The following is a 22,907-nucleotide window of genomic DNA, read 5'->3' as shown; positions in this document are numbered from 1 at the left end:
GTTTCTTTTTTTTGTTACGGGGCGGGGGTTATTGTTTGTAAGGGAGAAAAAGTGTGTTAAAAACTTTAATAAATATATTTTTTTTTTAAAAAGCAAAGGACGGAGGATTCAATGTGCCCTAATTTTGAAATCAACAAAAAAATTAAACGCAGATTTCAGTACAAAGATGACGTTGTTGATAGGCGGTCTGAATATGGTCGTACATTTAGCGAATTTTTGGGTAGAAACAAAAGGTGGGTATGGAGCAGTGTTTCGTAGGCACTTCAACCCAAGAACTGGCTGGGGAATCGTTAATCGATGCGATTCCAAATATCATTATGCACTGAATTGCCCGCAATGAAAGAATTGTGTTTTTGAAATAACACATTGAAGAAATTATTCCAAGGCTGAACATGATGGTGGTAACTGCTCTGAAAGAATTGTGTTGGTCACTGGGACATTGAATCTGGTGAGGAATATTTGGATTACTGATTCATCTGACTGCGCAGTTTTAGTAGCAGTTACACTTCCAGTGTGTGGGATGGATTGACTTAACTGCTACATGGAATCACTGAAACAGATTCGCAGAAGGTAATAGTAATCTTTATTAGTGTCACAAGTAGGCATACATTCACACTGCAATGAAGTTACTGTGAAAAGCCCCTAGTCGCCGACTACTGTGCCTGTTCGGGTACACCAAGGAAGAATTTAGAATGTCCAATTCATCTAACAAGCACATCTTTTGGGACTTGTGGGAGGAAACCAGACGGCACATGGAGGAAACCCACGCACACGGGAGAATATACAGTTTCCGCACAGACAGTGCCCCAAGCCGGGAATCAAACACGGATTCTTGACTCTGTGAAGCAACAGTGCTAACCACTGTGCTACTGTGCCGCTTAGGAGTAGGGAATCTCTACCTACTTCACATTTGGGAATAACATGAAAACATCTGCCAGAAGAGTAGTTCTCCCTTGCAGGATAGTTCAGATCAATCTCCATCAGTACCAATGTGGTTGCTCCCAAAATACCTCTATTGTTGAGCAGATCTATGTTGAAAAAAAGCACAGATGAAGCTCGACATGGAGAATGACAAGAGTGACTGTGTTCGGGAAAACTGGATTTACGTTTTACTTGGGCAGGCCATTACTGCCTGGCATTAAGGAAGCAGATATTTCTCGAAGAGTACAAGCAGTCTTGTTAACGCCTGGAAATAAAAGTTTGGTGGACATGATGGTGATTATTTGGAATTTGCATAGATAATTTGCACATCCAGTGACATAAATATTTAGAGTCTACTGCGGGAAGTTGGATAGAAAGAATATGACAACCAAGTCACAGTTCGATGTGACATTTGTGTTAGATATCGAAGGACATGACTGTTGCCATCTGGGATGGTCACTTACAACCAGGAACAGAGAAGCTCGCAAAGCATAGCGGGTAAAATGGACAATGCAAGATTCAGGCAGGCTCAGGGCCTGAAATGTATATTTGCAAGTGAGGAATCCAGACGGTATCGAAACCCCGCCCAATTAGCATTTTGATGGACCGATTAGCATTTGGTGGCCCATCTCCACCAAGACAAAGGACTTGAGCGAACGGTACAGTCCCAGACATTTCGGCGCCACTCCCTGTACTAGGGAAGTGTAAACAACAGGGGTCGTGACCGCTTGGGACACGCCCAGCCATCCAGGCACCCGCCCATTTATTGGTTTGAATCGAACGCAATGATCAGGAATCGCCCAATTAGTGGGGTCCAAACTGAAGGACCGCCCAAAAGAGCGCGAAAACCCCCAAGCATAAGAAGAGAGTCCACCATGTGTTTGTCCTCTTTTGGACCTGGCGCACCGGCACCGACCATCTCCAATCGCAGCACCACCAGAAGCATGTCCAAGTTCAACGTCCATCACCAGACGGATGAGCCTAGCTGAGCAGCAGTTACTTCTACAGACTCGATAGATCCAGAATCAAACAACGGCCACTGTTCCTCTGCCCTAAGCCGGGTGCCTGAAGTTAAGTACATGTTGTCTTAGTCGATAGGTGTAGTTAACTAGTAGTGACTAATGGTGTGTGTAAATAAAGTACCCTTGACCTTGAATTAACTAACTGGTGTTTGGCTCTTTGATGGATAGCCGGTTGAACCTTGCGGTGGTATCATTTGATACCTGGCGACTCTGAGCATTAGAATATAGATATCAAAAGAAAGATGGGCAACCTCACTGATTGCCATAGTTACAGCAGAGCCACAGAAAAGGAAACAGTTATTGGCCACATCTGACAGGACTCAACCCAGAAGTGACCGTGTCACTCCAAGAGAAGTCACAAAAGCGTTTGAATTAGAAATCCAAATTGGCAAAGTAAAAGAAACCACAAGCGAAACCAGTATCGATCAAACCTCCAAAATTCGGAAGTGTGTAATTTGCATGCGTACTAACAAAGGGATACAAGGTAAACTTGATAGATTTTGTTGCGTGAAACTTTCGGGAGTTTCGTAAACCAGAAAATTGTTTGAGCTGTACCAGTGCTTGCACCACCGCTTTATTCCCCCTTGTTCCAAATTTCCGGTAGAGATAGAAATAATTGTAGGGATAGCCATGAAGGCAATGGAATGCCTTATGCATCCACAAGAGCCCGAGGTTGTAGGATGGCCCCTACGGTCGGAATTTTGCACGAATGGGGAAAAAGGTCCTGGCAGCATAGGACATACTTGGTGGGACAGCCTGACCGAGATCCACAAGAAAAGTTTGAGTAAGGTTCGTAAGCCGATGGCAATCGTGTCCTGCTTGGCAGGATTGCGAGGCACAGAGGAGGTCGTGAGGATGCGTCGTAGACAGCTTGAGGAGGAGGGGGGAAACATTAGTGAAAGTGAGAGATGAAATGTGCAACTCCGGGAGCAGCTAGCAGCGAAGGACAAGGAGATGGATGATGTCAAGTGGGTACACCAATATTGTCTCGCCCACCTCAGCAGCTTCCAGATTCAATACGATAACGCCTACCAGGACATGCGGTACTGGTAAGAGAGGAAACAGAGCACCAGGTAGAACAGTTGAGGAAACAATGTTAGGATTTGAAGGCAGCCCTCCGAGCACTCCACAGTACCACCACGGAACAGAGGCAGAGTTCGGTGGATCATGCCAAGTGCAGGCAGCAAATTGCAAGATTGCAATCACTGCTATCCGTTCAGAATGGGTTCAGAGATACCTTTGGCCCACAGCTAGATCAGGAAGATGGCCCCGATTGGCAGGAACTTAGTGAAATGGCCCAACTGTACGTGAACGGGACAGAAAATCAGAACAGAGCCCCCCAGGCCCCGAAAAGGAAAGCACCCGCACCACCGACTGCACAGGCAGCACCCAACCCAATGAACCCCATCACTACGCAGTGCAGGGTCACCACGGAAGACCAACCCGATTTTGTGTACATCACCCCATTAACCATCACCCAGTTAAGAGATGCCCGCGATAAAATTGAGACTTTCCACCCCACATCAGACCCATACCACTTTTTCAAACTAGTTAAGCAACAGACCCTCATGTACGGTTTGGATGAGCAGGAAGAGGTAAAGCTCATAGTGATGTGCCTAGACCCATTGGTTAGTTCAGCCCTTCCCGACCCACAAAATGTAGGGGGAGGTAGCCTCCAAGACATGAAAACAGCCATTTTAGATGCCATTGGCTACAATAGAGATCATCCGGTAGAAGGACTCAACCGGTGCAGGCATAAAACGGGAGAGCATCCAACAGCGTTTGCTGGGCGCCTCTGGATCCACTTTACCACTGGATTTGATGAGTTAGCCCGTGCCCGTTTATCAGCAGACGATACGGCCAAATGGACCCGTACTCTAGTATCCCATGCCACAGAGGCAGGACAGAAGGCGTGTGCCAGTTACGACCCGGCACACAATGAAGTGTGGGTACTGAAGCGCTTATCGAGAGCTTGGGAACAGTCCCTACACAGGAAGACAGAGCAGGAAAGAATAGACGCCACAATGAATCCAGTAAGGCCACACCAAGATCCCGCATGGGTAAATGAAGGCAGAAGAATCGCGCAGCACCCCAAAACAGAGGAATGTTATAATTGCGGACAGGAAGGACATTACGCAAGAGAGTCAAGCCTCCCTGAAGCAGCAACGGAATCAGCACACAAATGCCCCCTCTAGAAACAATGCCAGACCCATCCACAGTGTTAGCGCTCGAGCTGATATTTGGCCATAAACCTATTGACGGTGTTCGGGCTCCCCAACTTGGGTCTGCGATACCCTTTGGGATAAGTCCGGAAGACCGGTAGTTGCAGGCACAGTCCGGGGACACCCAGTAGAGTTCCTTTGGGACACAGGAGGGTCCCGAACCACGTTAAACTCCTCCGCAATGTACCAGAGAGATATATGGCCCACTACGGACACCATTACCCTTAGTGGCTTTACAGGTCACCTCCAGCAGGGACACGTCACAGCCCCTGTGGATGTATAGATTGGCAATATTAAAACAAAACACTCGGCTGTTTTAGTAGATTTACCCCAAGCAGCAGAACACATCCTGGGCACAGATTTAATGAGCGCACACAACCTTTCGTTCGACCCCGTTAATAGATGTGTATGGAAAATGGCTAGGGCAGCACTTGCCCCTGCCACGCTCACAGTAGGAGACTATGCACACAGGATTAGCTCAGTAGGAGAGTACTGGTTTGATCCACAAACCATTACCACAGACAAAACGGTTAGCGAAGTCTTGAAAAGACATAAAGCATTGTTTGCCCAGCACAAGCATGACTGCGGCAAAATCCCAGGAGTGGTTATCATTACAGGTCCCGATCCTAAACCCAGAAACAATACGGCTTTCCCCAGCAAGCCGAGGGAGAGATAGCTAAGGTAATCCAAAGTTTATTGAACCAAGGGGTGATTCGACCCGTAGCATCGACGAACAATGCCCCGATTTGGCCAGTAAGCAAACCAGATGGTTCATGGCGACTGACCATCGATTATAGGGAATTGAACAAAGTGACTCCACTAGCAGCCCCCACCGTTGCCACGAGTCCCGAGACGATGTTAAAACAGGGACTCCAGTCAAAACTTTTCGCGGTATTGGACATCAGCAATGGCTTTTGGCCCATCCCACTGGACAGAGCATGCTAGTACAAATTTGCGTTCACTTTCCAGGGACAGCAGTACACGTGGACATGCCTTCCACAACTCCCCCTCCATTTTTCACAGGCAATTGGCGAACAGCTTATCAAAATTTTCCCGCCCTGAATGCCTTGTTCTGTATGTGGACGACTTGCTCCTACAGACTGACACCAAGGAAGAGCACATTTAACTTCTTTCGGAATTATTACGACTACTCACAAAAATTGGATGCAAAATTAACCCCAAGAAAGCCCAAATCCTCCATGAAAAAGTCACATATTTAGGTACGGTCATCGTGCATGTTAAGTGTGAAATAGAATATAAACGTATAGACTCGATTGTAAAATTGCCCTTGCCTTAAAACGTTACAGCACTCCGGTCATTTTTAGGACTAGTCGGTTACTGCAGGAACTATATAGACGGTTTCGCCACAAAAGCAGCCCAACCTTCAGAGTTCCTTAAGAAACAGGCCCCATGGAAATGGCTTCCAAAGCACACGGATGCCCTGAGCACAGCCCCCACTTTGCAAGCACCAGATCCACACTCCCCATATGCGATAGAGGTAGTGACCACCGACCGAACCCTTTCGGCTGTACTCCTGCAGGAAAGGCACGATGGTTTAGGACCCCTAGCCTATGCCTCACGAGTTTTAGATCCAGTAGAGCAGGGATTTTCAGCCTGCGAAAGGCACCTGCTAGCAGTTTTCTGGGCGGTACAGTACTTCTTGTACATAACCGGACTCAACCCCGAAACCATTTTGACCGAGCACAGCCCAACACAGCTTTTATTAGACGGCAGACTAAAAGACGGCACAGTAAGCCAAATTCGAGCAGCGCACGTTTCTGGCCGACAATTTGCACTATGCAAGAACCCCACATGAGTGCGAGATCATAGTCCCCAAGCACAGCACAGGGCCCTTTGTTCCCAAGTCGGTACCGAAAAAGACAGGCATCCGACGACAGACGACCCAGCCCACAGACAAAGCTTTGAGAATTAATGTAGATGGCTCCTCCACAGTCCTTAATGGAAAAAGAATCACAGGATGTGGGATTTATGTAGAGGATGCGCAGGGACGCGCTTTAGAAGAGATCGCTTTAAAGTTGCCTGGACACTTAGGTTCGCAGGCAGCCGAGTTGGCAGCCATCGCTTATATTGTCCAGCACCCCGATTCATTCCCGACCCCAGCAGACATATATTCAGACAGTTTGTACGTCTGACAGAATTCCTACCCCTGTGGGAATCTAGAGGATTTATTTCTGCCGACGGGAAACCTCTACCCTCAACGCCATAACTCAAACACATCCTCCAGACAGCGAAAGGTAGAAAATATGGCACAGTTAAAGTTAGAAGTCACCATCATTCCTCCCCACCCGGTAATGTGAAAGCTGATGCCCTAGCGAAGGCAGGCTCACGACATGGCTACTTTTGGCAACCCCCCCCCGAGAGTGCCCCAGTACACGCAGTTCAGGTCTCACAGACCAACATTCAAGACTTCGCCCAAGCACAGAAGGAAGACGAGACATTAAAAGAAACTTCCCAGCTCCCTACGAAAAGTTTAAGAATTCTTTAAAGATCCATGAGGGAATCGTTTTAAAAGATGGCATTTATGTAGTCCCCACCCAGGACAGGAACAAGATCATTTGTAAATTCCATGATGGACATGGACACCAAAGGATAGAATTCACCCTTGCCCACCTCAGACCCCTCTGCTGGTGGGCTGTTTTAAAAACCGACGTATCTCATTACGTTGAGAACTGCTTGATTTGTGCACAGAACAACCCGGACAGATATGCGAAAAAAGCCCAGCTACGACACACCCGCCCTGTAAATGGCCCATGGACAAACTTGCAGTTAGACTATATTGGTCCCCTCCGCCCCTGCAGAAATGGATACAAATATGTGTTGGTTGTCATCGACACATTTACGAAATGGGTCGAAGCTTTCTCCTCGAGAACAAATACGGCAAAGATCCTAACCGAGCAAATTTTCACCAGATGGGGACTCCCCTGTAGTATTGAGTCGGACCAAGGTTCGCACTTCACAGGCAGAGTCATGAAAAATGTGATGACAATTTTTGGGATAAAGCAGAAGTTTCACATTGCCTATCACCCGCAGTCCAGCGGCATTGTGGAACGCATGAATCGGACACTAAAGGCCACACTTAGAAAAATGGTGCAGCAGCACAACACGACATGGGACATAGTGCTCCCATTCGCAATGATGTTTATTAGAAACAGGGTGGCGAGTTCGACAAGTTTCACTCCCCATACCCTCATGACTGGACGACCCATGAAGGGTACCGAGTATTTGTTTGGACTTGATTTGGCCAGCCCCGTAGTCACCACCCTGACCCATGAGAAAGCAGTCCAGAACATGTTGGAGAATATTAAAGCAGCACAGCTCGCTGCAGCTGTTCGACTAGGCGCTAAACGAAAGCAGAGTACGGCCTGCTTTGATAAGACAGTACACCCGACAGACTTTACAGTCGGACATCAAGTCATGATCTCCTTATACAATCCCAGCTCATTCCTCTCCCCTAACTTTGCAGAACCCTATTCAATCACTGACAAGGTAAGCCTCTCAGTTTATAAAATCACATATCCTAATTGAAAGTAAGGATGGTTCCATGTAAACCATCTTAAGGTTTATGGAATGCAGTGCAGCCACTCCCACCACCTTTCATTGGCAATGGCAGACAACGGAGACCCGCCCACTGACAACCCAATCCCCCCTCCCACAGCAGCAGCACGTCCACAGCCACGACCTTGACCCCGCCCCGAGGATCAAATTTCACCCTAACGCTAGATTCGGCTGCTAGCGACAGCGACAGCACACCTGACGCCCCTGAGAGACCCGAACACTGGACACACATACCAGGCCCCAGTCACTACAGCCCTAGAGACACCGACCATGATATGTTCAGCCCCTTGAGACAATTTATTTGCCGCTATCAGAACCTGACCCACCACCCGACGATAGCGACACTCCCCTTGCCCCTACCGCCCTACAGAATTCGAAGGACTGGCACCGCGATAATTCCTGTCGCCTGACACGGAATGACGAAATGGACCCTACATTGGCACACGCCGTATTGGCACTAAAACTCCAGGCACGAGTTTGGCACCCGGGAGATGGTGATGACTCAGAGTCTGACTCGCACCATGGTAACCCCTTTGAGACCCTTTTTGGAATGGAACCTTGAGGTGACCCGATGATGAGAGAAAGGAACCAATTGAGATTTACGGTGTCCTATTCTCTGATGGAACCTGCCCGCTTTTCTTCTTTAGCTTGTTTTTAAATGTTGTACGTTCTCTCTTGTACGATTTTGCGTGTCAGCCTCACGAATAATTTCTTGATACAGTAATGACTACTCTTCTGACACCACATGGCAGTTAAAGAGCAAGTTTGTTGGAGCTCATATATCCCCAAATACTTACCGCTCTTGGAAGGTCACTCAGGCAGTGGAGTAACGGCACTGGCCCCCGCCCTGCCTGAGGACCCACTATACATTTGGTCAGCCAAGCTCGGGTAGTGGAGCAACGGCACTGATCACTGCCCTACCCGGGGATTCCACCCATTCTTGCCCTGCCGCGGATCATATTCGCACCCCATTCGGAGAATTGTTTTTGAAACTCTTTTGCTGTTCTTTTTCACATCTGTGGTTTAAAGAAGGCACTTTTGCCACAACTTTTGCCCCTTTCCAGCAACCCTTTGGTTGCTATTCCCCCACCTGCTATTTACATGTTCGAATCACTTTGTTGAAAAACGAGTTTGCAGAGGACGGATAAATTGTCCGCCCACCCAGCCCATCAAACACAGGCTGCGAATGTGACAGCACTTTTTCCGGATGTCTTGTCTCCAAAATGGTTGTTTAAATTAAAAAATGAGTGAGTCACATATGGTGACGATTCTAAACAGGAAATTGACAATAAGGAGAAACAGACAAACGAGTTATTAAACAAGATAATAACAGATATTATGCTTGTACCCCTAGGAAGATACGAAGGTACCTGAAGACAGAGAAAAGCATGGACAAGATGAAGACAAACCTGATGATCTGCATCATGATCATCGCTGGAACAATACAGTTGCGCGCGTTACCCACCTCTACCTCCCGCACAACACAGGCCCAGAACACGACTACCCAACAACACGACTACCCAACAACACACCCCCAGCCCGGACACTACACTACACATAGACACAGCCACTGATACCCCCACATGGTGAGAATCTCATTAAATAATACTCCCCGTCATACACAGTAGATGCTTTGCTGGTGATAGCTATATTGTGCAGTGTCATCCAGACAATCAGACTTCGGAAACGGAGAAGGAGAGCCTCCCACCCTCCAGTATACACACTTAGAGCCCCTTTCCTCGGACTCCAGCAAACCCCACACTATTTCTGAACCCTTCCCCCCTAACAAATTCCGCGGTCGTAGGAATTCGGTGGCAAGTAGGAATGTGATGCTGCTATTGGTTATTTGTATTGTAAGATAGTTCTTTGATTGTTAAATAGCAGCATGAGTGTAGTCTAGTTAGAGACAGTTGGAGGTCCCTTTTTTGTGTAAGGAGAATGACATATAGGTTTGAATGTTAAATGCCCCCTTAGGAATTTTAGAATATGTGTTGTGTCAGGGAAATTTTGCGTTGAGGATCAAGAGCACGGAGTGTAGCCATCTGGGATGGCCACTTACAACCAGGAACAGAAAAGCTCACAAAGCATAGCGGGTAAAATGGACAATGCGAGATTCAGGCATGCTCAGAGCCTGAAATGTATATTTGAGAGTGAGGAATCCAAACGGTATCGAAACCCCGCCCAATTAGCATTTTGATGGACCGATTAGCATTTGGTGGCCCATCTCCACCAAGACAAAGGACTTGAGCGACCGGTACAGTCCCAGACATTTCGGCGCCACTCCCTGTACTAGGGAAGCCTAAACAACAGGGTCAGTGACCGCTTGGGACACGCCCAGCCATCCAGGCACCCGCCCATTTATTGGTTCGAATCGAACGCAATGATCAGGAATCGCCCAATTAGTGGGGTCCAAACTGAAGGACCGCCCAAAAGAGCGCGAAAACCCCGAAGCATAAGAAGAGAGTCCACCATATGTTCGTCCTCTTTTGGACCTGCGCCCCGGCACCGACCATCTCCAATCGCAGCACCACCAGAAGCAAGTCCAAGTTCAACGCTCGCTACCAGATGGATGAGCCCAGCTGAGCAGCAGTTACTTCTACAGACCCGATAGATCCAGAATCGAACAATGGCCACTGTTCCTCTGACCTTAGCCGGTTGCCTGAAGTTAAGTACATGTTGTCTTAGTCGATAGGTGTAGTTAACTAGTAGTGACTAATGGTGTGTGTAAATAAAGTACCCTTGATCTTGAACTAACTAACTGGTGTTTGGCTCTTCGATCGATAGCCGGTTGAACCTTGTGGTGGTATCATTTGATACCTTGCGTCTCTGAGCATTAGAATATAGATATCAAAAAAAAGGAGGGCAACCTCACTGATTGCCATAGTTACAGCAGAGCCACAGAAAAGGCAACAATGACCACATCCTGTTGTGAGTTTGCCACTGGCCAGAGAATTTAATGATGTGGTGGTAATGGACTTGAACATATGGAATAAGGATCATTGTGTTTCTTTTGCTACACTTTATGGCAACTAGATTTGGCCTACCTACAGTACTACGTTGCAAGAACAAACGGACCATTGTTGATAATGTCACGGAGAAGTGCGTTGGTACCAGTTTAGGAAGACAAATGAAATTCCTGACAGATAATGGATGGCAAGGGCAGCACAGTGGTTAGCACTGCTGCCTCACAGCGCTGAGGACCCGGTTTCAATCACAGCCCCAGGTCTCAACCCACAACCCAAAGGTGCGTAGGGTAAGTGGATTGGCTACGCTAAATTGCCTCTTAATTAAAAAAACACTGAATTGGGTATTCTAAATTTATTTTTTTTAAAGATAATGGATGGAAATTGTGAATTAAGGAATTTTGGGATGGGCTAAAATTTGAATCTCAGTTATGCATACTTAGATTGAGAGCCTGTTCAGCAATGTTTTATACGAGAGGAATCAAACAGTGATGACGACATGTCACATAAGGTACCGACTAAACAACCAGATTGCAAGTTGAAAACGGTGTAGGCGTGGGTAGTACATGCACAGAATTCTTTACAAATGGTTTGGGCACGGGTATAGTCAGTGTACAGAAGAAATCAAAATTTGCCTTCAGTGCTGTCAGATGCTCCCCAAGCTCTTGAAGGAATTACCATTACCTCTGTTTTCTCTGCCCACTTGAATGCCTTCCCTGCAAGCAGGAAGGTTTTCATCAAGACGGAGGTTTCCGAAAGAATTAGGAGAGCACTGCAACACTGCATAAGACCATCTGAGGTAGAATTTAGTTCTGGTGATTTGGTTTATTATAAGAGAGACAGGCAAATGGAATGGAAAGAAAGGCCCAAGGAATGCTCTACAATGTGAACGGAAAACTGTGATTGTTCAACTTGAGAATCATACAATAAAAGTGCATTCTTCGCAGGTCATCAAAATAATTATGAATTTACGAATACTAATAATGTAATGGAAGGCGACTAAGCACCATGTGCATTACAGTCATATTTTGTGGGGCAACGCCGGAAGGACATGATCTAATGGACGAGGAATTAGATAGCAGTGGAATATTGGATTGTGATAAAGAGGAAGAGGCGGATCTGTCCAGAGGTCAGCTGCCCAAAGTTGGTTCCGGGTATTGTATTGTCCAGCAGGATCTGATAATTGGAGAGATGAAATAAAAGTGAGATGGGCAGGAAATCTCCTGGAAAGTACAAGAATTGGCTGAATGTCCAGCTTGATGGACCAGCAGTGAAGGCCACAGACTGGGAAAATGATGAATGAGAATGGAAAATAGGAAATCATAGACCAAGTTGCATGGGTCAGGTGAGGATTCCGGACTGAGGAAATATTAACGTACAGTGGATAGGACCTTTGGCGGGGTAAGCAAGGGATCTGACAGTAGGTTCCTAGAAAGATTTAAACTGACAAAAATAGAGATCACAGCCTGACTAGACGTCATAGTGGAGTGGAAACTGCTGAATCATTATGACAAAGGAGCAGAGGCAGGAGTCCCCACGACCAGAGTTTTTGCAACGGCAGGCAAGTTCAGAAGTAGTTGGACAATTGGAAGAGTTGAGAGTTTCGAACGAGAGCTGGTTTAAACAACTTATTTAGTATTATGGGTATTAGAAATATGACATCTGTTTCAGCTCAATTCATGTCTCTTTACTTGTGTGCTAAGGGTTAGAACTTTAGCTTTGTGTTAAACAAAGGTGTCTGCATGCCTATAGGTTTTAGTTTCACTTTAAACGGCCTGCATTGTAATTACGGGTTTACAATGTAAAAGCAATTACAGGATTTTAAAAACTAAGCTATTGCTTAGCAACGAGACCCACACTGAAAAGCATATGCATTTGGGTTTAGATGCAACCAGGTTACCCAATAGGCAAGATGTTTCCACAGAAACTACCAGTACAGGCAGAACAAACAGAAACTGCCAGTACAGGCAGAACAATACAGTGATGCAGAAAACAAGTCCCAGATGCCAGATGGGACAGTCAGAAATTGAATGAGTGTCCCAGGAAATTAAAGGAATAAAGAACAGAAATCTGGTAAAAGAGTTCTTTGAAGTGAAGTCAGGAGCATAGGAAGAGGCTCCCAGTTAGTTAAAGATAGAGCTGCGAGATTGCAAACCTGGTGAAGTCGGCTGGCGAGAAACCAGGCATCTGAATCCTCAGGTTGGCGGCACCTTAACACAATCTGGGAAGCAGTGATATTCTTGTGGCGTGGTTAGGTACCCAAGAGATTGCATTGAAGCTTGATGCATGTGACAATCCAAGGCAGGGGGATACTGAAAAGATTACATGGGGACATAGGTTTAAGGTGCGAAGGGCAAAGTTTAGAGATGTGCGAGAGAAGTTTTTTTTACAGAGGGTAGTAGGTACCAGGAACTCGCTGCTTGAGGTTATGATAGAAGCAGGTACAATAGTGGCATTTAAGGGGCGTTTTGACAAATACAACAGGATGGGAAAGGAGGGATACGGACCCCGGAAATGTAGACGGTTTTAGGTTAGACGGGCAGCATGGCCGGTGCAGGCTTGGAGGGCCAAAGGGCCTGTTCCTGTGCTGTATTTCTCTTTGTTCTTTGATGTTGATCATTGGTGAGGGCATCTTAGAGAGAGATTTGTGTGGAGGAAGACTTCAAAGTATGTTCTTCGAGAGTGGAGTTTGGAAACCCTCGTGGGAAATCCAGAGTTTCAGTGAAACACACGTCTGGGCGAGTTAATGAGAAATCCACAGAAGTTGTATTGAGTGGTGTGCCAATTGCTTTCAGGGTGTGGCGCGTCTGACCACATTTCGTCATTGGCTTATACAAACTGTGTACTTACAATATTAGAGTATAAGATAATAACTGGTATTATCCTTACAAATCTGCATATATCTGTAATAGAGAAAGTTGGAGTGAAGGAGTATTATATTATAGTTAATACTGTTTAATGTTTTTTATTTTGTCAGCAGTCCTGCAACAGTCCACATCCCATACTGGACTCCCCCCGCACAGGTGCCGGAATGGGGCTTTTCACAGTAACTTCGTTGAAGCCTGCTTGTGACAATAAGTGATTATTATTATTATCTCTAAACAAAAAATATAAATTAAGAGCCAGGAGGATCAGCTGGAATTGTAATTGTGTATTCAGAAGTTCTAAATAACAGTCAGCCAGCACTATCATAGGTGGATCTGGCCAGAAAAGGTCCCACCAGATAGCACTTAAAGGCCAAGACTATGTTAGTGGTCCAGGGATTTGAATAATGCTTAGCAGATCAAGAAATCAGAGTGGTCTTGCCCACAGCAGGGAAGATAATTTTGACTTTTTTATTTGGCCTATTTGGTGGCGTTTCTGAGTGTAAGTTGATAGATATAAAAATTGCATTTCTTTAGAGGAATCACCTCCAAAGGTGGAGAGAAAATGCTGGAATTTGAATAAGTGGGTGTATGGTTTAAACAATGCTTCTTGAGTTAATCGGTAAAGTTAAAGTTGGGTTGTCTCCAACTGAAGGCAAATCTTGTCAGGTTTTACTGGCACCATGGTGGAAAACTGGTAGGCATCTTCTTGTTGCATGTTGATGACTTCCTGTGGGGTGGCACTAGTGAGTTTCAGGAGTTACTGACAAGATTAGAACAGATTTTAAGGTTGGGAGTCCGGCTAAAGGGACCGTTAAATATATTGGGTCAGAAATAAAACAACATAGGTTCTGAGGTTACTTTGTATCAACAATGGTATTTAGAGACCTGTTGCAGTCAGTCGGGCTAGGACTTCGCAAAAAGATGCCGATGCTTCCAAGGATGTATCAGAGCAGCTGCAAGGTTTGGTTGGGCAGCTAAAATAATTGGGCACACAGGCTAGGCCGGATGCAAGTGTTGATGTTGCTGCACGATAATGAAACAGCTATAATGGTCCAGGATATCTTACGGGCGAATAGAAAATTAAAAAAGTTATAGATGGAGAAACTCAAGTTTCTATCTTTGGGTGACACTAAGAACATAAAATTGTTGGTGTTCAGTGACATCTCTCTCGCAAACTTGTTGGTGGGTTTTCAAATGCAGCAGGTTTAATAATACTTCTTCTGGGTGAAAATGGGAAGGGCTGTCCCTTGACCTGGGAAGCCATGAAAATAAGGCGAGTTGTAAAGTGCACCCTGACTGCAGAGACTCTTGCACTAATGGAGGCAGTTAACATGGCATTCTTTTTATATTGAACATTCAAGGAAATATTACATGGAGAAATAATGACGCAAATGTCCCATTGGAAAGTTAAATTGACAACTTTGGAATAATGAACGCTCCACAAAGAGTGCGAGTGAAAAAAGATTCAAAATTGATATTCAAAGTCTAAAACAAATGGCGGAGAAAAAGAAATCTCTTGTGCTCCAGTGGGTTGATACAAGCCATCAGTTATGGGACTGTTTCACTAAAGGGAATGCTTAGAATTAAAAATTGTTGGGCATACAATGCTACAGACAAGGAGCTAGTAAGTAACAGATGAGGAACATATCAGCCATGATTGAATGGCGGTGGAGCAGACTCGATGGACCGAATGGCCTAATTCTGCTCCTATATCTTATGAACTAATGAAGAAGGATGACTCTACATGGTGGCACAGTGGTTAGCACGGCAGCCTCATGGTGCAGAGGACCCAGATTCAATCCCGGCCCCAGGTCACTGTGCGTGTGGAGTTTGAACATTCTCCCTGTGTCTGTGTGGGTCTCACCCCCACAACCCAAAGATGTGAAAGGTTGGTGGAATGGCCACGCTAAATTACCCCTTAATTGGAAAAAAAAGAATTGGATACTCAAAATTTATTTTAAAAAAGGACAACTCAGGATGAGTTTATTTTTGAAAATGAATGATTTTTTTCTATCTTCAGTTTTACATTTTTCTGAAAATAAAGCGCACTTGGTTTTTCTATGTCTTTTTGAAAAAAGGAATCTGTTAATGTTGAAATTGTGCTGCAATTGAATACATGCTTTAAGTTGGTAATTGAGCACAGCATCCTTGCAAGAGTATATAAACCAGTTTACTTTTGGTGTCTGGAGGGAACTGGAGCGTCTGCGACTTGCTGTTTTGGAAATAAACCCGTTTTAAGGTGCAGGCTAGCTACAGTTTCATTCTTCCTCAACATACAGTAATTAGAATTAACAGAGACTTGGTAACATTTTCACCTACTCAGCTGTAGCCAGAGAATCATGTGTACCCACAGTTACTGCTCGAGCATCTCCAGGACCTAACCGTGGGCCCCTTTTTCTCATGTACCTGATGCCTCTCACCACCTTTATGCATGGTGCCAGGATCTACATGTACACCAACAACACCTTCTCTTCATTGCCTGATTTATCACCACTTGCCCTAGATGAGCAATTAAATGCTGGAACAAATATAGCCATTGTCTTTGAACCCCTCATCATGTATTTATATGTCACCCTAAACATAATAAATTAAAAGGCACGTCACAGAGTATTACAAAATAAAATCGCACCAAACCACATAAGGGAGATATTAGGAAATTTTAATTACAAGCTTGGTCAGGGAGAGATTTTAACGAGTCTCCTCCTTAAAGGAGGAAACAGAGGGACAGAAAGATGTAGGGAGGATATTCTATAACTTAGGTGAAGATTCAGCCACCAATGCTGGAGAATTAAAATTGGGATGTTTCAGAGGCCAGAATTAGATGAGTACAGATATTTCAATTGGTTGTGGTGCTCTGAGATTACAGAGATGGGGAGAGGGCAGGGCCATGGAAGGATTTGGAAACAAAGAGGAGAATTCTAAAATCAAGGTGTTGCTTAACCAGGAGCGAAAGTTAGTCAGCAGGTACTAGAGTGATGGAAAATGGACCCTGGTGCAATTAAGAACACGGGCACATCCTCAAGAAAAGAACAATGCGGAAGGCCAGACAGGAGTGCACTGGGATAGTCACGTCTACATGCAACAATAGATGACAGTTTCAACAGTGGATGAGTTGATGATAGGAACAAAGTTGAGAAATGTTATGGAGGTAGAAACAAAATAAATCTCACTGGTGGCATGGGTGTGCAACAGCCAACACATATTGAGGTCACAGATGCCAGGGAGATGGATGCAGTCAGTCGCTGGAGAATGAAGCCTGTATTTGGGGACCAAAACCATTGTCTTTGGTCTTCCCCATATTTGGTTGGAGGGAATTTCTGCTCACCCAGCAAGCTGTCTGATAACTTAGACAATGGACGATTCAGAAGAGATAGTTCGGTAGAGCTGGTGCCATCATGCTGCGATGTCTCCAAACGGCAGCATGTGGATGAGTAATAGAAGGGGGGGGCAAGGATTCTTGGGAGGAAATGATACGGTCTGGAAGAGAAACCATTGCAAATGTCAGTCTGACCACAACTTTGCAGATAAACCTGGTGAGCACAGGAAATCCAATTGGACAACCGTTGAGAATATGGCACAGTCAACTCTGTCAAAGGCTGAAGATACATAAAGGGGGGGGAAATTGTCACAATATGTAGTATGTCATTTGTGACTTTATTAGCTGTTGCACTACTGTGGCAAGGGTCAAAACCTGATTGGAAGGATTAAAAAATGGAGTTCCATTAAAGATGGGCATGGATCCAAGAGAATATAACACCGTCAAGGTTGCAAATGGGATGGTTGCAAGCATGATGGAGTGAAGTGCTGGCTCTTTTGAGTAGGGGTGATGATGTCAAAATGACAGTTTTGAAGGCGAGAGGAACAGCACTTGAAAAGAAAGAGCCATTAACAATATCCACTGACATGGAGAAGATGGAATATCTGCAATTTGGTGGGAATAGAGTCAAGAGAGCAGAAGGTGGAACTCATGGGCAAGATTATCTTGGAGAGGATGAGTTGGGAGATGGGAAAGAAACAAAAAGGTGTGAGTTCAATGTGAGGGCAGTGGAAAACCTTACAGAAATTTGGCCTTGTGGGTTCGGGGGAGGGAGGGAAGTGAGAGAGTAGGCTGATCAGACATCGCAACTTAGTGACAAAGGAGTCAATGAGCTCCTCTCACTCTTGTTGGAGGTGAAGGTGGAGGAGACAGGTGTAAAAAGACAGTTTGTAACAGAGAAAAGCTTTTGGATTATATTTGCATTCCAAGATGATCATGAAATAGTGAGCAGTTTTCACAGACGAGAGCAGGATCATATAATGCTTCATTTGATTCTGCCCTTCCTTCGCCACCAATTCAATTGTCCTCCCTGACTTTGGTCTTAGGTTGAACTCGACTGTTCGCAACATCACTGGCCTATCTGACTGCGCTGAGCTTCTATCCACAGAACCTCTGCAGCACAAAGGCTGCCTACTTCACCTCCAAGATTATCCATCTCCAAAACTACCTCAACTTATCTGCTGAGGACATACAATCGACATGCACACAGTGTGAGTAAATTGTTCCAATCGACATGTACACAGTGAAGGGTGGGAGGAAATAGCACTAAGATACAACAAAGCACAGCCACGGAAGGGGCTGCAGGAAACCAGAAGAAACCCAACAGAACTGCCCACTCACCCTTCATTTTTTTCTCCTCTTTCTTCTTTTTCCTGCTGGGGCCCAGGACATGCCGTTGCTGCTCGTAGAAATGGTCATGCGTGGACAGTAGGCCGGTGCTATAGTACTGGTATTGCTGGAGCTGGAGAGCGGATACAAACGCAATATCACGTCAAATAGAGACATTCATTGGCCTGCACACAGCAGAACTTCAAACACATCACAAGACACACATCAGATAAACATCCCAGCATAATTAGAATTGGGGGAAGAGAGTGGTGGTGGTAGACTGAAGAGGTGAAGAAAGGATTGAAAATATCCAATGTGGAAAGAAGTGCTGTGGGGGGGGGGGGGCAAGCGTAAAGTTATGGATGAGGATTTCAGCAGCAGGTTGTGAGGTCACCAATATTACCAAGACATGTTTGGTAATGGAAAGAATTTGGAACTGGAAGCACAGCTTGGGGTCAAATAAGACGAGATTACAAACAGTTTGGTTCAATGAGGGTATGGAGCTGAAGATCATGATTTCAGCTTTCCCAGTGCTTAACTGGAAGATATTGTGGATCATCCAAAACCAGATATCAGATGAACTGTTAACAGTAGCAATGGAGAAAGATATATATATATTAATTTAAAGTAAAGGGCCTGTTCCTGTGCTGTACTTTTCTTTGTTCTTTGTATCCAATTCTTTTTTTTCCAATTAAGGGGTAATTTAGCGTGGCCAATCCACCTACCCTGCTCATCTTTTGGGTTGTGGGGGTGAGACTCACGCAGACATGGGGTGAATTTGCAACTCCACACGGACAGTGACCTGGCGCCGGGGTTGAATACAGGCCCTCAGCAGTGCTAACCACTGTGCCACCGTGCTGCCCTAGCGATGACGGTGGGTGAAAGTAGAGCTGAATGTTGATGTGCTACATAACTCCTTGTTTATTGATGATGCTGGCAAGGGGCAGCATGTGATTGGAGGGTAGGCATGGAGCAAGACTACACTTTCTAGCACTGCCTTTTCTGCTGTTCACCTATCTTGATTCATCCAAGGTTAAAGGCAAGTGATGACTTTGGTGCCAATCTGAAACCAATCTCCGGAACAGAAGGACATGAACAAGTGTGGCCCACTAATTTCTTCTCTTTACCAAAGTTACTAGGAATCACAGCACAAAACCCTGACTTATGGGCACATTTTGGTTCCCCAATTAACTGGGATCAGCATCATGAACATTGTTACTTTACTCACATAGAACATAACAGTGCAGTACAGGCCCTTCGGCCCTCGATGTTGCGCCGACCTGTGAAACTACTCTAAAGCCCATCTACACTATTCCCTTATCGTCCATACGTCTATCCAATGACCATTTGAATGCCCTTAGTGTTGGCGAGTCCACTACTGTTGTAGGCAGGGCATTCCACGCCCTTACTACTCTGAGTAAAGAACCTACCTCTGACATTTGTCTTATATCTATCTCCCCTCAATTTAAAGCTATGTCCCAACATGCTAGGCATCACCATCCGAGGAAAAAGGCTCTCACTGTCCACCCTATCCAATCCTCTGATCATCTTGTATGCCGCAATTAAGTCACCTCTTAACCTTCTTCTCTCTAACGAAAACAGCCTCAAGTCCCTCAGACTTTCCTCATAAGATCTTCCCTCCATACCAGGCAACATTCTGGTAAATCTCCTCTGCACCCTTTCCAATGCTTCCACGTCCTTCCTAGAATGCGGCGACCAGAATTGCACGCGATACTCCAAATGCGGCCACACCAGAGTTTTGTACAGCTGCAACATGACCTCATGGCTCCGAAACTCAATCCCTCTACCAATAGGTGAAACATATTCCAGCACAAGCAGCATTTCCAGGCTGATCCCCATTCACCTGCTAGAGGGGATGCATATTAACCACCTTTGCATTCCTTCTCTATTTCCAAGGTGCTGTCATAGGGGAGAATTGCTCACAAGTTCCTTGTCCCAACAGAAGCTGCATCAACATAAGAACATGGGTATGCCATCAAACCCCTGGAGTCAGTCCTTCCACTCAAATGGCTGATCCGTATCCTAACTCCAACTATCCCATCTTGCCTCCTTATCTCTTCATATACTTGACTGGCAAGGATCAATCCCAGATTTAAAATTCTTAGTTGAGCTAGTAGCGAACCCTTTTGCGGGATAGAGCTCCACACATCTTCCACCCTTTCTGTGAAGAAACGTGTACCTAACTTTTATCCCGAATGGTCTGATTTTAAGGTCATGTTCCTTTGGCCTAGATTGCCCCACTGATGGAAGAAGTTTCTCTAACCATCTGATCTATTGCTTTCAAAATCCTAATCGCCTCTTTAACATTCCAGGGAATACTAACCTATACATTTTCTCCTCATAATTTAACCTCATTAACATACTAGTGAACCTGCACTGCACTGATGAATCTTCAATGGCCAACATATCCAATGCAGCGGTGTCCAGAAGTGCCCAGAATACTCCAGATGTGGTCGAACCACGGCCTTGGCTGTTGCAAAACTTCCCTTAATAGTCGGTGTATGTTGATATAACAGTTAACATTGCCGTAGCCTTTTAAATAAAATGTTGTACATTAAGTTATATTTTAGTTATGTGTACATTGAACTTAAATTTCCATGGACCGCCACAGGCATCAATCCACTCTCTGGTCCAAAATGGAAGAACTTTTTAAAAATATATTTGTTCATGAGATGTGGGTGATGCAGGCCAGGCCAGTATTTATTGCCCATTCCCAATTGTCCTCTTAGGTTGTTGTGAGCCACCGCCTGGAATTGCGGCAGTCCATGTGGTGTAATACACCCTCAGTGCTATACCTGGATTCCCTGCATTGTTACCCAGGTTACAGTTTTGCCCACTTGATGTCTTTTGTCCCATCTACAGTTTTTACTGTACCACCAATCTTTCTTTACAGGTCACAATTCGCTAATGACCACCATCCCACACACCTCCAAACGTAGAAGTGTAGAGTAGCTACGTATGAGCAGATTCCCAGGAGTGTGTGCAGTCGATATACAAGTCCATGAAGTTTGAAAACGTCAACACCATGTAGACTTCATAAATTGGATATTGTCTAAATAGCTGGTGCAACCTCAGACAGACAAGAGGCATCCCGCAGTACAAAGCTCCGGCCTCAAAATATTCCACATTCTTTCTTCAGACCAAAGTATTGCCAAAATCATAGAATCATAGAATTTACAGTGCAGAAGGAGGCCATTCGGCCCATCGAGTCTGCACCGGCCCTTGGAAAGAGCACCCTACCTAAGCCCACACCTATCCCTGCAACCCAGTAACCCCACCAACCTTTTTTTTTTGGACACCAAGGGCAATTTAGCATGGCCAATCCACCTAACCTGCACATCTTTGGACTGTGGGAGGAAACCAGAGCACCCGGAGGAACCCCACGCAGACACGGGGAGAAAGCGCAAACTCCGCACAGATAGTGACCCAAGCCAGGAATCAAACCTGGGACCCTGGAGCTGTGGAGCAACTGTGCTCACCCACTGTGCTACCGTGCCCCCACTTCATGTAGCCACCTTCATTCACCCTAATGAAGAGTACCTTCACAAGTAACCTCTCCATGTGCAGTCTCCATTAGTTCTATCAGTGGTTTACTGTAGGGAGCACATTCCTCCATGAGCTTTCTCCATTCATTTGCACTATATCAATCAGTAAATCCTTATACATGGACCCAATGATCCTAAAACAGCTCTGCTCCTCAGCAACCTACAAGGTGCCAGAGATGGAAGAACTGGTGTACGCTGGAGCGGCTTACCTCTCTATCATTGCGCACTTTACTCTGGTGCAGCTTCCTGTACTTGTGCAGACGCAGCATATCATGCAACTCCTCCTTGGTGAGCATAAAGTCCCCCTCAGTATCGTCATCATCCGTATTGGAATCCGATGTCTCATTACTCAAGAGAATGCTCTGCACAAAAAAAGAAATTCTTTCATCAGTGGCAAGTCAGATGATTGGTCAGAATGTAAAGAATAGAGAAAGACGAAGGTTAATCAGGACAAATAAATTAGAGTATGACTGGAAACTAGTAAGAGTTTTTTTAAAAGAAAAAAGTAAACTGAGTGTTGGTCCTCTCGAGTGAGATGGGGGAAGCAAGTAGTAGGTAATAAGGAAATGGCACATGAAATTAACAAAAATGTTGTTTCTGCCTTCACTAATAAAGGATAAAAATAACATTCTAGTAATAGCTGTAAATCAAGTGGTGGAGGGAGAGAGGAACATGGTGGAATTACAATCAATCGGAAGTGGTACGGAGTAAACTGATGGAGCTGTGGCTTGACAAGTCTCCGGGTCCAAGTGGACTTCATCCGAGGGACTTGGTGGCTAATGGGGTAGCAGATGCGTTGGTGTCAATATTCCAAACTTCCCTGGGTTCTGGAAAGGTTCCACCAAAGTGGAAAGTAGCAAATATAATCCCTCTATTCAAGCAGCGAGGGAAGCGGAAAATAGGAAACTACAGGCAGTAGCTTGATGTCTGCTGTGGCGAAGATGTTAGAATCTATTGAAAGAGGTTGTAGCTGGGTATTTAGAAAAACTCAGTAATCAGAAAGTCTGCACGATTTTGTGAAAGGGAAATCATGTTCAGCCAATTTATTAGACCTTTTTGAAATAGTAACATGTGCTGTGGAAATAGGGAAACCTGTAGATGTACTAGGACCTCAACTTTTCATAA

The 22,907-nt window shown here is 45.3% G+C and overlaps 1 protein-coding gene across 5 annotated transcripts in view; it reads right to left on the bottom strand.

The window, feature by feature from the left end:
• Positions 1–22,907, bottom strand: part of ino80 (INO80 complex ATPase subunit) — a 415,492-nt gene that overhangs the window by 335,021 nt on the left and 57,564 nt on the right. For all 5 annotated transcript variants that reach the window (XM_072486849.1, XM_072486876.1, XM_072486859.1 and 2 more), the window contains exons 5-6: positions 21,992–22,144; positions 18,229–18,349 (exon numbers count right to left, since the gene is read on the bottom strand). In XM_072486849.1, coding sequence (XP_072342950.1) covers positions 18,229–18,349; positions 21,992–22,144 — 274 coding nt within the window. The remainder of the gene's footprint in view (positions 1–18,228; positions 18,350–21,991; positions 22,145–22,907) is intronic.

The sequence above is a fragment of the Scyliorhinus torazame genome, chromosome 2 (assembly GCF_047496885.1).
Source record: "Scyliorhinus torazame isolate Kashiwa2021f chromosome 2, sScyTor2.1, whole genome shotgun sequence".
Taxonomy (NCBI): domain Eukaryota; kingdom Metazoa; phylum Chordata; class Chondrichthyes; order Carcharhiniformes; family Scyliorhinidae; genus Scyliorhinus; species Scyliorhinus torazame.
This window is presented reverse-complemented; position numbering and strand designations above follow the sequence as displayed.